Here is a 15,942-nt window from a genome sequence, read left to right as displayed (position 1 = left end):
TGCTCTTTAGCACAACTGCGTCAAAAGTTTTGACGCAGTTGTGGTGCTTTGCTGGACTAATGTAAAAAAAAATTGACGCTAGTCCAGCAAAGCTCAGGGAGGCCCATTGAAAAGAGCCTTGAATCAGTTTAAGGCCCGCCCTAGGCAGGCATTAAAAAATGGCGCTTGAATAGCGCAGTGAAATCTTGCAGATTTCAATGCGCCATTTTTTTTTTAACTCCCTGCGCGGGAACAACTCCCTTGCATACATTATACGTGGTGCAGGTATAATGAGGGGCAAGGGTTTACAAACTGCCACAATGATGACATTGCACCACTTTGTAAAAACTGCGTAGGGTAGGGGACTGTTTTGCACCACTGTAGCGTCAAATAAAATTACGCTACGGCAGTGCAAGAGGCTTGTAAATGAGCCACCATAGAGTGATAGAGCCCATGTCTCTACAGGTCACAGTTGCAGGACATATAGAGTGATATACACATGCCTCAACAGCTTGCAGCTGACGGACGTTATAGAGCGACGGAGTCAATGCCTCGACAGGTCGCAGCAGCCAGACATATAGAGTGATAGAGCCCATGTCTCTACAGCTCACAGCTGCAGGAAGTATCGAGTGATGTACCCATGTCTCTACTGCTCGCAGCTTCCGGATCTATAGAGTGAAGGAGTCCATGTCACACCAGCTCTCAGGTTTAGGGAATATAAGATGATGGTTTCTCTTCTGCCTCAATAAAATGGATTTCAGCACCAAAGCAATAGTCCATCACTTTGCAAGGAATCACTGGGCTAAGTTTAAGCAGAAATACGAAGACACTCATTTAGACCATGTACAAAAATAAAAAAAATACAAGGATATATTTTATTTGTGCTTCAATTCTGTGATTTATTCTATTCAATAAGTTATACTCCGCAGATTAATATATTGTTCTGGCAATATACTGCGGAAGGGCCCCTTAGTGCCACTATGTGAAACTGACAGTAGTACATACGTCAAGAAAAGGACCCCTTTTCTTACTTTGCACCAAATTCCTTTACATCCCCAAACAAGTGCTTCCTTTGCAATGAATGAATGGTGAGGCATTTATTTATTGCACTGGGAAAGTGCATTGATCCATGTCAGGCAAATAACTTCTGCCATCTTGCAATGGTAGGTGGCCCATGTCTGCCAGTGTGAATGTAGAGTTGCTGTGGCCGGTAGTGAGGCTGTGGGTGGTGCTGGCATCAGACACTCATCAAAAGACAGTGCTGGTATGCCTGGAGCTTGCTGTCACTCCATTTTCAGTCTTACCCGTTTGCGCTTGTTGCAGGTCCAGTGTCTCCCTTGCATTCTGCCTAGGCTCATTGACACACCCACTGAGGCCAATGGCTGGAGGCAGAACCGGATGTCTCAGGCAGTCCAGGTAGGACATTGCTTATGAAGACCTATACCCGCGAACATGAACTGTCATGAACTGGAGCAACAATAGATACATAATGACTAGCAAGTCTTCCAAACTTCCCCTGCTGCCACCCTAGAATGTTGGTCCTGGTGTGATGCATGTGTCTTGTCCCCTTCCTGCTGACCCAGCTCCCTCTCTCCATGAGTAGTCCCCTAGTCTAATGACACTCAGGTCTTGGGACATCCCGCTGAATGAAGGGACTGCCATTGTCATCTCTCAGGCTGTTATGTAGGTCCTTTGTAGGCCAACCCCTTAGATCTTCCCTATAATTAACCAGCGTGTGATAGAAGGAGGCTGGATGAGGGAATGTTGGATACAATTTGAAACTGAAAGCAATCTTAATTTGAGGGCTTCTGTGCTGTCAAACCCTTTGGTACGCTGAATCTTTCCCCCATTGTTTCTAGTATGAGAAGAGCCCTTTACACAATTCAAATAATCAAAGCTGAGGATTTCCCTGAATAATGACCACACTACCATGAAATCTGAAGGGGCTCGCGGTCATTCAAAAGCATCCTTTTACACCTCAAAGAGGCGTTGCATGACAAGTTTTTCATTTGCTGCCAGCCTAATTTTAGCTATTTGGGCACTGTGTGTCAGTCAAACAGAGAGAATATGGAAGACTGGGTCCTTTGATGCACGAGGCATTTCACAGTGCTGACGTTTCCTCTGAAGCTGCATCGCATTAATGTCAACTTCTTATGCTGCTTTTCCTCAAACCTTCAGGACTTTTCTCTCCACCCGTTCCCTCGCTTTCTTTGTTGTACAGATGCAGATGGAGCCCAGGGGTAAACAAAGTACCTTCCTCCTTTGATGACTTCACAGAGGTATATGGAAGTTAGAGGGAAAGATAAGGTCTGTGTGATTAAATGCACCGGTCCCTCTCATCAACCACCTCGTCATATCCTCCTCATCCATTGGGTTGTCACTCAAATGCTCAAGGTGCAATCTACACTCTCCTCCAGAAAACAAGAAATGCTGGTCTCAAAATATTATTCAACAACCATCCCATTATTGGCCTTCCGTGCATCACCTAGTCACTGGAAACCATGGTTACCACTTAACTATCCTCTCATGAGCTGCTTCGTTCCTTTCATCCGGGTTTCCAACCTCATCAAGGAACTGAAACTATGATTGAAGCCAATCATTTGCTCTAATTCTGTTGGACCACTCATCAGTCACAACATTCTGAGTGAACACTTCTGGGCACGCTAGCACGTGAGTCCCATGCTCATTGTACTACTGGGACTAAGCTGCACTCAACAGACTAGTGCAATCAAAGTGAGACAGGCCTTGGGTTGCTTGTGTTCCGGTTCAGTGAGGACAGGGCTTGGTAGTCTGAGCTGGACTGGTGCTAATGAAGAAGGATCAACGCCGAGTTGTATACAGCTTGGTCTAATCTGAGGTGGTATGGTGAGCAAAATACTGATCTACTGGGATACGGCCTCAAATGATTACCAGTGGCTGAGATTAATTCAAGCACTTCACCCACCACTGTTTTGTTTACTTCTATACAAGAACTGCAACATACATATGTGTTCTAAACCAAGGCTGGGTCACTTTACGATGTATCATGCAGGTGATTCTGGAGACTCGGGAGCCGGCGTACAATATTACCTAGCAAGAGATCAAGCTCTGAACCGCTCCAGAGTCCAAATCGGGGCCAAAACGCAGCAAATCTGACAATTTGTCACTTTCTGAACTGGGGAAGGTGAGTAGGAGAATAGTGGTGGATGTTGGTTTTAATTTACATAGTTGCAATAACACTTTCCCTCAGTGTCGTAATTCGGTGTGATTTCCATAAACCTCTTTGGCAAACCTGCGTTTGAAAAGGTGCTGGTCCACCCCCTATCTCCCTTTATTTCTATGTACTCCCTCGCATTTTGAGTTATGATGTTTTTGCTGTAAGAAAAGACAATCACTAGAGAGTATTTTTACAATCTTTACTGGGCTCTTCGCTAACTTTACTGGCACTGCACCCCGACAGTGATCAGTGATCTCAAGCATGAGTGTACTTGTGAGATTGCACATGCGCATGTTCAGTGTCCACTGGTGCACCAGATGTCCAGAGTAGAAGCAATGAATGTGCCCAGTTTATCTAAACCAAGCAGATGTTTTCTAAAAATGTCAGCATCCTATGGCTAACGCAGTCACAGGTGGCATGCTAGTCTATTTTCTTTGTACTTTACGCTATCCTTATACTAAAGCTACTGGTATTAGCTCTAAAAACAACCTCATTATATGTCAATATTCCATGTTTCTAATTAGAATGATTTTATATGATTTAATTCTGTTTAGTGTGTTCGATCCATAATAGGGAGGCAGAGGAGGGTAAGTCACTGAGATGCTGCATGGAAAACACGCGGTCTGAGGTGTAAAGGCAGTGTTCCGTGTTAGAAAGCCGGCCTAGGGATTTGAACAAGGCCCAGGGCCCTTCACTCTGGGTCATGGGTGGAGCGGGCCAGTGGTCATCACCAGAGCCAGCTCAGTCTGCGCAGAGGGCGGTGGTCTGTGGAAAATGACTCAGAGGTGCCCATCACTTAGATGAGGTGTCTACATCACTGAGGACTACCAGCAGAACTGATGTGGTTTTCAAGTCAGCCATGACGTCACTAAAAGCTTTGATTTTCTTAAATGCATCACCAAAAAGTAATATTATATTGTGTAACTGACTGGGCCATCCCCAAATCGCATTATGGGTGTTGTACCCCAGATTGTCTAAGGCTACGTGTACATCGGAATATGACCTCTCAGCTCTTCTGGGTGCTGGTTTATAGGTCAGCATAGTCTGTATAGGACCATGCATGTATGTGTATGTGTGTGGTATTTGTATAGCGCTAACCTAGCTATAATGTAGTGGAGCGCTGAATAGGGTCGAAGGCGCAGCCACTGGGTGACTGGAGGGGCAGCTGGGGATGGAGAGAGCCATGCTTTACAGGAACAGCATTGCCGCTCTGGAATGCAAGTGTTTATTATACCTGGTGTCTTTAGTGTATACAGAGCATGTGTACAGTATTCATGGTGTGTGTACCTGGCGGGCGTGCTTTTATGCATCAGTAAAAATAGCAGCACTGCGGCCCCTGACCTTTGGCATGTACCATTGATAAGCCTTGCACGTGTTTGGATTGCAGGCAGGCAAGGTGTGAATTATGAGTTGTATATATATTGGTGCATGTGTGTTTTTGGGCGGGAGTGTTTAAGTCTAGGACTGCGGTGTTTCTGTGTCTGTCTTCGCTTTGGCCTGTGGAATGCGGTTTGGCCACGCGTGAGCACAAGGCGGCCACGGTGGAGGGGCCGCAGCGCGCCCTCGCAGGCCGTGAAGTAGTCCCCGAGGGATGCCGCACCGGTGACAAGGGCCTCTTTCTGCGGCCCGGGCTCGGGGAGGTAGTTCTCAGAAACACTTAGGTCATCTCTACTATACGACTTTCGTGACGTGTGGAAAGACAGGCTTTGGCAGGGCGTGTGTGCAGTTTTGTGATGGCGCCTGGAACAAAGGGTATCTGCTGTGCGCATCTCCCGCCCAGGGAGGGAGGCTCCCGGCGGCCCTCGTTTCTAAGAAGAGATCAGTCCGCGAGGGCGGGGCCGGATTAGGGCTGTCTGTCCTGCACAAGCCCTGCTCTTACTGTATGGCCACGGGCTACTGTACATACACTGTACCTTTGTTACCTGAGCAGGAACTGAGGCGCTGGGAAGGGAACCCCTATTGTGTGTAGGTGAAAAGCAATGACCTGCTCGCCAGGGCACCTGAACTCCAATCTGTAGTGTCTTTGTCACCTCCAAACAATACATCCGCCTCCCCGAGGGACCGGGCGTTGACTGATGGTGTGTGGTGTACTTTGCCTTTTGTGTATTTATTTTACACATTGCTTGGAGAATTTGTTCTCATGTCGTGCGGCCTGGGTACCTGCACAACGATCCGGGTAATGGTGTCCCCTGTGGATTCACCCATCCGGCCTCACTTTGTTAGCTGCGGGGTCTGAGGTGCGTCACTATGGCACCACCCTTGTGTGGTGAGAGTGGATGCCCTCTGTGTCTTGCGTGGCTCGCGAATGTGATGTCATCGCTTAATCAGGCAAAGTGACAATAGTTCTTCCTGCACTCTTTGGTTGCACCCTTGTGAACTTAAGACCCAAGTGAGGACAGCTTTTCTGCTCTTTTTGTGACATCATTGCTGACTGAGATCAGGTGGCAGCAGGTCCTCTAGTGTTCACTAGTGACATCACTACTGACTTGAAAACACAGCTGTTCTACTGGTGGTCCATCGTCAAGTCACTGCTGATTGGAGGTCAGGAGGCAGTGGTTCCTGTGGTGTTCGATTGTGAACTCTTGATACACTTGAGATCAGGTGCCAGCACTTTCACTGATAATCCACTGTGAAGCTATTATTCACTTGAGATCAGGTGCCAGCACTTTCACTGATGTTCCACTGTGAAGTCACTATACACTTGACACCAGGTGCCAGCACTTTCACTGTTGTTCCACTGTGAAGTCAATATTCACTTGAGATCAAGTGCCAGCACTTCTACTGATGTCCACTGTGAAGTCACTATACACTTGAGATCAGGTGGCAGCAGTTCCACTGATGTTCCTTGGTAAAGTCACTGTTCCCTAAAGAACAGGCGCCAGGACTCCCGCTAGTGATCCATTGTGAAGTTACCGTTTTCTCGACATCATGTGGCAGCAGGTCTACTTGTTCTCAATTGTGAAGTCACATGTGGCAGCAGGTCTACTTGTTCTCAATTGTGAAGTCACTGCTCACTTGAAATCAAGTGTCAGCAGTTCCACTGGTGTTCCACTGTGAAGTAACTATTCAATCTAGATCGGGTGCCAGCACGTTCACTGATGTAGTGAATAGCGCACAACTCACCCTGAAAGGCCTCAAGGCGCTGCTGACGTAAGATCATATGGTACGAGGTCCGTTGGTGTTTCTCGGTGACGTCGATTGTTTGAGATGCAAGCGGCAGCAGTATACTGCGTTTCCTTAGTGACGTCATAGCTGACTTGAAAACCACCAGGGGCGGCCCCTCAGTGTGGGCAGAGGAGCATCGCCCGTCAAAAAAAGCCCCCATAACGGAAAAAAAAAATGGTAATAAACTCTGTTTATTACCATTTTATTTTTCAGCGGCCTGTCCTGAACCGAGTGTCAGGACGGGATGTGGCGTGTTGTGGCAGTTGCTGCCGAGTGGCAACAGGGGGCTGTGCACTTGTTTAAAGTGCACATATCCCTTTGGCCGGCCGCCTTGCGACGGCCAGTCTGACATGCGCACTTTAAACATATCTAACATAGCTCTCGTTAGACAACTTGGTTAGAGTAAGCACAGGCCTCCAGCTCTCTGGTGAACGCCGAGAGAGCCCGCTCTCACCAATCCTGACACGTCAAGATTGGCTTGTGCAGTTTCCTGAGTCCCTTGACCGTTGCATGTCAGAGCTGGGAGAGACGACGCGATGCGAGGAGAGAAGATCTTCGACACGTAGGTGCCATTTTTATTTTTATTGTATCCAACTTCTGACCTCCCCTCCACCCCCACTGTAAATACGAGCAGGCCGCCACTGAAAACCACAGCAGTTCTGCAGAGACACCTCCCGTAAGTGATGGTCACCTCTGAGTCATCTTCACAGACTCCTGCCCTCTAAGCACACTGAGCTGGCTCGAGTGATGACCACTGGCCTGGTCCACCAATGACCAGGCCAGTGGTCATGGGAGGCCTCTGGGCCTCGATCCAAGCCACAAAGCCAGCTTTGCTACCCACGTCACCGCTTTCGCACCTCAGACAGCGTGTTTTCCATGTCACATCCCAGTGATTCACACACCTGACGTGCGCAGCTCCTAAAATAATAATCCGTTTTTTATTAGGTATGTTTCACGCATCCCAGATCCTGTTTAGGCGCCTTGTGTTTTTGGGCGAGGAAAAAGTGGCTTCTGCAGAAGTTGGAAAACATGTATACCAATTTAGAATGTATACAGAATAATTATTTTTATATCCTGTCACTGCTCCATGTCATATTGTGTCTTTGGGATTTGGGATATCTCTGCCACGGCGAAAGGAGGCTCTCCAGTGGCCCCAAAAATACTTTTGAGGTATAAGCACATCTTTGAGCCTGCTTATCCTGGGGTTGGGCGCCCTTTACTATCAACTTTAGCAGTGTAATAGGTGCTATTATTACTAAGTATTGAATAATCCGACCTTGAAAAGATGAGTGTTTGAGCCAACCCACCGATGCCTACTCATGGCAGCCTTTGAGTGAAAAAAGGGAACTGCACAGCAGGTGCACTCACTCACGGAGACATCATGGATCATTCACAAGGTGGGTAGCTGAACTAAAAAGAAGACCTTGATACCTCGCCGACCCAAAATTTAGTTTCAGCTTTTAATTTCGAAAAGTGGAGAGAAAAATGCTCGTGCTCTTCAAAGTCTGATCTGGCACTTTTGGTGAGATTTTCAGCTTCTGGGCGCTATGTAGTGAAGATTTTAAATCTGATCCAACACAGAAGGTGGCAAGTGATGTACGTCGGCATGAAGATATCGGCGAACCTATGAAATTCTAGGTGATTCATCAGGAACTGAAGATATTTATTATTCTGTTGAATATTATTATTGTGCCTCTAGATGCCAGCCTGAGCCTTAAATCAAAAGGTCAGTCATAATGTACACGAGGGACTTTCAATATCTGATGGTTCACGGACCCTACATACTCCATTAAACAAAATCAGAATACCAGGTAGCATAGACATTTCCATTATTTATCTAGGTAACAGCAGGGTTTTCGCCTAATCTAGTAGTAAAAAGCTGCAGCTTGCATTGGGGCCACCAGAATCCAGAGACCAGATGTGATTGGCTTGTCCTCTCCCTAGCCTGATGCAGAATCTGATGCGCTAGCCGGTGATGGCAGGGACTTTTGTCGGTAGCACCTGGCACTGCTTGGATAAACCTGCATTGGACAGCCACCCACACATCACCCAAGGAGTGGGTGGTCCTAGACTCTTCCACGAGAACAGCTGGAATGAGGGATCTTGCTACTGTATGCTTGTTTCCAAGAATACATATACAGCGCCTGATTTGGTGGCATCTGTTTCCAAGCACAGCCAATGCAAAAGTATAGAACTGAAGCAGCAGGAGATAAGGTGGTCCTTTGAGGCTACTTAATTTTGTCCAACTGGGGAAATTGGAGCGTCTAGTTCCACCACTGACAACTAATGGACTCAATCCTCATTAGACTACATCTCTATCACGCCACATGTATACTATGTTGCATCGCAGTGTTATAGCATTGGTGATAAGAGTCCTGGAGCAGGCAAGTAAAATTGGCCTGACTGCTGGTTGAATAGTAAAATACAGCAATAATCAGGGTTCAGTGGAGCCCAGTGCAACTGCAACGCTTCTGCTGTACCACTGATAGCGACGCCCCTGCTCCATGTGGCTATTCAGCCGCTACCTCCGTGATGCTTCACCTCCATTCTATGTGATTATACAGATGTCCACGTCCTTGATGGTATATATCTATTTTATATAGCTGTCCAGATATCCACATCCTTGGTATATCTCCATTGTATGTAACTGTCCAGATGTCCACGTCCTTCATGATAGCCCTCCTTTTTACGTGTCTGTGCTAGAGTCAATGTCCTTGAAGATCTACCTCCTTTCTAAGTGGCTGCCCAGCTGTCTACTTCCTTGGTGATAAACCGCCAATCTATGTGGCTCTCCAACTGTCCACGCCCTCGATGATCTGGCTTCATTATACATGTTTGCCCAGCTGCCCATGTCATGGATGACATAGCCCTTCTTTCTATGTGGCTGTCTGGCCGTTCACGTCTTTGATGAGGTACCTCCATTCTGTGTGGTTCTCCAGCGAGCCACGTCAATGATGACCTACCTCCATTCTATCTGGCTGTCTAGCGATGCATGTCCATGACAATCCACCTCTTCTCTGTGGCTGTCCAGCTCTCCACGTCCCTGAGGATATACTCCATTCTCTATGGCTGCCCAGCTGTCCATGTCCTTGATGATCTAGCCACATTCTATATGACTGCCCAGCGATATATGTCATGGATGATACATACCTTAATTCGTTGTAGCTGTCTAGACGTCCACACCTTTGAATATATGTCGCCATTCTATGTGGTTATCCAGCGATCCAAGTCCATGATGATCCACCTCCATTCTATGTGGTTGTCCCGCCCCCTGCGTCCTTCAGGATATACTTCCATTCAATGTGATTGTCCAGCAGATCAGGTCCTTAGTGACCTAACTCTATTTTATATTGGTGTCCAGATGTCCACGTCTTTGATGAAATATCTCCATTCCATGGGACTCTCCTGGTGTGCATGCCCTGGATGATATACCACCAATATACGTGGCTAACCAGCAATCCACGTCAATGAGGATCCACCTCCATTCTATGTGAATATCCAACTATGCATGTGCATTATGGCATGTACCAATCTATGCCACTGTGTATCCATCCATCCCCATGATGTTAAACCCCAACTGTGTGCAGGTTGTGCCTGAAGGTATTTTGCAAACATACGTAAATGCTTTCTGTGCAGTGGTGCTTGGGATTGAAATCCAGGCCGGCCACATGGCACATCGACTAGTTTGTTCCACTACGGGTTAGAGTTTTGATTCGGGGGTGAAGAGTTGCTTGTTGTAGAGAAAAGCACCAAGGTTTGGATGACCAAGAATATAGTTATAGTTTGTCCTAGGAAGAAGAACTAAAAGGAAAGGGAATAGGCCCTTGCAATATTGTGTCAGGGATGTAAACCACGCAGATCTCTCTGAAAAATCAACAGATCTGATAAACCCAAAATCACAGGACAAACCAGTGTTTACTCAATTCCAACATAAAATAAACAGTTAAAAAACAGAGAGATGATAAAAATAGCCTCGTATATCTATTGCCATTAGGCAAGCATCTTTCGTTCCTGCAATTTGCTGGCTTGTCAAGTGTACCTTTGACCAGCAACTTGCTCTCTGCGTCCCACAAACAGTTATGACTCACCCCACTTAGAGTCCACTTGAGGGTATCACTCCTTTGCACCCCTAAAAAGGTCACATGAAATAGTCTTTTCTTCGAAATGTGAAAGCAATGGACTTCAAGAGCCAAAATGCCCAGTTCTCTACATGCCCCATTTTCAATCCTTGTTTGGCCGGGACCAATCACATCTCTCAGTTTGTTGCCCCAATTCACTTTATGAGCACACATGCACGCATTTTCAGTTTTTTGTTATGGAGGAAGAGGGTTGTTTGAAGCATAAATAAAAGTATTCCTCCTCTTTGCGCCTTGCTTACGCCACCCCCGAGGTGGCGTTAGATTTTGGCGCTGACTCAGGTTTAGGAAAACTCATAAATCTGAGGCAGCGTCAAAATGCAATAGGTGTTGCAGTGGCACGCCCACAGCAACACCCATTGCACGCCCCTTCCACGCAAAGGGCTGCATGTGAAGGGGCTGTATTTACAAGGTGGCGTTATGTCACAAAATTAAATACGGTGCATCACAAAAAGTGTAGCTCCAGTGGCGCCAGGGGTTCTTAAATATGCTCCTTGATGTATTTTTCTTGCCCCCCCCCCCCATGACACCATTGCTAATAGCCGTCAGCATACTGGGAGCCGATGGCTAGCAGAAAAGCCAAGCGGGACAGAGACCTGCTCGCAGGAGTGGGAGTAGACTTGGGGCCTCACTTCAACATTGGTGGGCAGCGGAGGAGTACGGCCGTAACATTGCAGCCGGCTCCTATACGAGCCGGCGGCAATGTGGCGATGCGGCGTGTGCAGCAGCACCCGTCACGCAATCCACTGCCCGTGGATTGCGCAATGGGGCTGTGCCTGGGGGCCTCTGCACTGCCCATGCCAAGTGCATGGGCAGTGCAGGGGCCCCCCGACTCCCCTTACCACCAGCCCTTCCATGGCAGTAATTACCGGCATGGACAGGCTGGCAGAAAGGGGACTCGTAATCCCCTGGCGGATTACAGCCGCTGGGACTGCCATGGCGGTAGCCTGGCGGTCCCGGCGGTATGACTGTGGCGGGACCGCCACGGTCATGATATGGCTGGTAGTACCGCCAGGGTTATAATGAGGGCCTATGTTTTAAGAAAGCCATAACATAATTCAATATTTTTCTCTAATTCCCACAAATATCTTCTCTGTGTCATCAAAACATAGACCAAGTTGGCATAATCAAATGGAGACCTTAGTCTCAACGTGAAGACCTGTAGAGGATGCCAATAAAAGATGGCTGAGTGGCAACAAAGTGGCAATGGAAAGCCACAGTGTAACAGCCAAAAATACCCGGCAATTGTGAGAGATTAATATTGTATCCATATAAAAGGAAAAAACGCCGAGGTCAAAGCAATGGAAAATATTGCACAAAACTTTATTTGGTTTAAAGGTCTTTGTAACATAATTAAACCAACATTTTGGTTAGAGGGTTTCAAGTTTTTAAAACTTAATCACTGACTGTGTAAATGATTACCATTAAAATTAATCGCATGAAAATGCATCTTAAGTGGATATGCTAAATATCTTCTATGGATCGGTCCCTTTTTATCACTCCTGCAATAAATCCACGACACCTTTTTGTGGCAGCCCGAACTGATAAGCACTTTGGTCAGTAACGTAGGCACTAACATCTCTCTGTGTGACCGTGGGGACATCCCACTTGTGCATTCACAAGCTCTTACCTGCTTCGTGATGAAGGAGCTGGAGAAGGTGACCGCGGACCAGAAGAAGATGCCGCAGCTGAGGATGATCTTCCTGTTGAAGCGGTCGCCAAGGTAACCGAAGATGGGGGCTGCCACCATGAAACTACAGATGAAAACTGGAGAGGAGAAAAGAGAAGAACATCAAACATTAGCCGAAAATGGAAATAATATGGTCTTGCCAGTCAGGTCCTCTGGAGACGCTGGCTGCTGATTTAGTAATTCAGGCAATGTGCAGTGCATGATAGGATCTTTAACAATGATAATTTCCTTCAGAGAGGAAAGGATTCACTTTCAAGGGGGGGTTCATCCTAGTAGGTGTGCTCTACATTTCAAATCTTGCATAAATAAATTACATTATTTGAAGTTGCAGAACTTCATACATTGTAGTAAGGTATAATATTGTCCCTTGTAGCCAGGAAGGGGGCAGTTAATTTAGGTTTTTCTGTAAAAAAAAGTTTGCCCTTGGAGTGCTCTCTGTCACAGCCTCGCGATTTGGCGCCATCTAGTGTTGGTTAAGGTAGCAGCCTTACTCTGCCTTATGTTTGCGCTTCCACAGATGTTGCAGTCATATCACATAGTCCTGCTAAGTTGCTGTACTATGGCCCCTCTAGTTAGAGTCTTAGACTCACTCACTGATCGTGATTTACAAAAATTAAGGCACAGGAAGTAACTGATTATATGCAAACGAGCTAGGCTCCCCTGAAAGGTATGAGATTACAGATGTGAGAACTAGAGAGGCTTCGTTGAAGTGTTTGAGGGTGGTAATGTGGCAATTTCTCAGATGAGTGAAGCGTAAGAGGGCAGAGAGGTGACAGTGGCCGAGCCTCCACTGATGCACCAGGATAGTTAAACGTGAAAGGGTGATGCTCCCAGGAGTGTATGAAGGCAGGGTTGTGAAAATAGGTGAGACTATTGAAGTGGACGAGGGCACGGATGTGACAATGAGTGATACTGCAGTGATGCGCATGGGGACAATTAAATGTGAACGAGTGAGACTGAATGGAACGTATGAGGGCGGGGATGTTGACTTCATTGACATGACTCTCGTGGTGGTAATATGACAATGGCGGCAATATGACAATGACTGAAATTCCATTAGGGTATATGAGTCAGGGATGTGGGAATAGAGTTAGACACTGGCAGTGTGTAAGGCCAGGGATGTGAATGTTCATCAGACCCTTAAAGTGTATGAGTTCAGTAATGTTAGGATGAGCTGTCTGGCTGCAAAATACCTATGGTGGGCTTACAAAAAAGGTAGATCACGCCCATTGCTTACCATAGGTTGGTAACATTGTCACTCTCATTTGCTTGCTTGTTATTTAATAGCTGACATTCCTCTTGTGCTTGTCGCTCCCCTAGAGCATGGCCTTGTTACAGTTCTTTTGAGTGTCTAACTTGTATCCTTCCATTGCTCACGTTTAGGAAACTGCTTTCTTCTTTTTGGTTAAGCACTCTATGAGAGAATAGATGTTTTCCAGCTCTCTCCCTCATGTGCTTTCCCCCCTGCTGAATACCCACACCCGATGCTCTGACCATCCTGTGATGCTTTCTCTCTCCCCCATGTGATTCTCCCCCACCAAATAACAATCCTTCCACACTGTGTTGCTCTCCCGCTCGTGTACTTCTCCCTCCCCTAACTCCCTCAAACCCTGTTGCTCTCTCTCTCACGGACGCTTTTCCCCTCTCCCACTTCCACCGTTATTTTTATTTAATTTCCCCCACCCAATCCCTGTTACTTCCCTACAGCCCGCCCACCCACGTTGCTTTCCACACGTGCTTCTCCTTTGCACCCTGAATATTTTTTTAAATTACTATTATTATATTTTTTAGAGGGCTCACAAGCTACCATTTGCTGCAAATTACAGAAAGCACTTTTGTGATGAAATTTTTAATGCTTCTATTTCGAAATCCACATTGCATTAGATATCTTGTATTTATAAATTTTAAAAAACAGAGCTAATGGCACCTGCATGATTATGCAGGTGTGCGTATGTGTGATGACACATGCGTGCACATACATCATCATGAATGGGTGTGCCAGCAGAATGACATGGCTGCATAACTGCACTTTTTTTGCTGATGCTGCACAGCATCAGCAAAAAAAAGCATTTGATTTTTCCTGATGCTGCATAGTATCTGCAAAAAACATTGGCAAAGCCAATAGATCAGCTGGAGAAGACCTACCGACTTTGCCAGCGCTTGTTTATTCAGTTCTTGTTATGTTAAGTGCAGCTCCCGGTGCTGCAGAAAGAACAGTATTGTGTGGGTGGTGCCGTAGGATGAAGCCAGAGTACAGAGACAAGGCTGTTATGAGATAAGAGTATCGTGAGGACATGCACCTGACTCAGCATTACAAAGCACATGAACAATCCTTGGGTGGTTTATTTTTAACATCACATGTATTTTATGCATTTGCAACAGGAGGCGCAGAGAGGGGAGGTGATTTATTTGGACTCACACTGTGCTGGGATAAGATTCCAGAGTGCAAGTTAAGCAACTAAGGGCTTGATTACGATCTTGGAGGGCAGCACAAAACGTGAGGGATATCCCGTCTGCCGTTTTACAATCCCATTATATCCTATGGAAATCATAATCACGCCATAAATCACTGCACCTATCTCCTTCCAGTGATGACTGGGAACCAAAAGTATGTCTAACCTGCCTCCTCCCGCTCTCTTTTCATCCATCCATCCTCGGGCTCTCTCCTCTCCTTTCTGATCTCTCTCTACCCTCTAATTCTCTTTCCTTCTGCTCTTTTTCCACCATCTCTATCTGCCCTCCCCTCTGCCTCTTCATGTCCCTGTTGTGCCCACTGCATTAAACCCTGTGGCGCTCGAGAGAGCGGCGCAAGTGCCATCGCCAGTCATGACCCTTTAAAAACAAAAAGCCAACCCTGGTATCTCCAGCCAACGTCCCCCCCACCATCCTCTAAGGAGTCAGACCCGCCCCTTTGACGTTTGATGGTGGTGATGTGTGTGTGAGATCCTGCTGAAGAGTGTGAGGGCAGCGGTGTGCAGGTGAGGGACACCCCATCAGAGTGTCTGGACAGGAACCTGAGAACAAGGCCCTGATATTAAATGCATGAGGGCACTGGTGCCAAACATTACTGGGATGCCATTCAATATCTTGGCCCTGATGTGGGCATTAATGAGAACCAATGTAGTGCACAAGGGCGGGGCGTGGGCACAGGTGATGATACTGAGGTGTTGTGGGTGGCACTAGAATGATGATGCTTTACTGTGAATAACTTACCTGGATTGTGGGAACGAGTGACTTACACTATTGTGGAGCATGAGAGCAGGGACGCAGAGAGTAAGACAACTGTTGAGCATGAGAGCAGTGACGCGAAGAGTGAGGAAAATTTAGAAGCTTGAGAGCAGTGACGCGAAGAGTGAGGAAAATTTAGAAGCTTGAGAGCAGTGATGCGAAGAGTGAGACAAGTGAGAAGCTTGAGAGCAGTGATGCGAAGAGTTGGACAATTGAGAAGCTTGAGAGTACTGATGTGAAGAGAGAGACAATTGAGAAGCATGGGAGCAGTGACATTAGAAGAAATCAGAATACTGACCCCTGTGAGAGCAGCCATGTCAGAGGGCGCTATTGAAGAAATGAGTGAGACTATCGTGCCTAGAAACCTTTGAGGTTTATTAATGTCAGGATGAGGGCACTGGTGTCACAATGAGTAGGACTATTTGACTTTATGAGGACAATGATGTCAAGAACATTGGGGTTATTGGCGCATGTGAGGACAGTGATGTCAAAGAGTAAGGTTATTGGCACTTATGAGGGCTGTGACGTCAGAATGAGTGAAGTTACTG

General features: G+C 46.7%; 1 protein-coding gene across 1 annotated transcript in view; it reads right to left on the bottom strand.

Moving 5' to 3' along the window:
* Window positions 1-15,942, bottom strand: part of LOC138286528 (sphingosine-1-phosphate transporter SPNS2-like) — a 283,111-nt gene that overhangs the window by 118,219 nt on the left and 148,950 nt on the right. The window contains exon 3 of the mRNA XM_069226889.1: window positions 12,107-12,243. Within this exon, the coding sequence (XP_069082990.1) occupies window positions 12,107-12,243 (137 nt within the window). The remainder of the gene's footprint in view (window positions 1-12,106; window positions 12,244-15,942) is intronic.

This window comes from Pleurodeles waltl, chromosome 3_2 (assembly GCF_031143425.1).
Source record: "Pleurodeles waltl isolate 20211129_DDA chromosome 3_2, aPleWal1.hap1.20221129, whole genome shotgun sequence".
Lineage (NCBI taxonomy): Eukaryota > Metazoa > Chordata > Amphibia > Caudata > Salamandridae > Pleurodeles > Pleurodeles waltl.
This window is presented reverse-complemented; position numbering and strand designations above follow the sequence as displayed.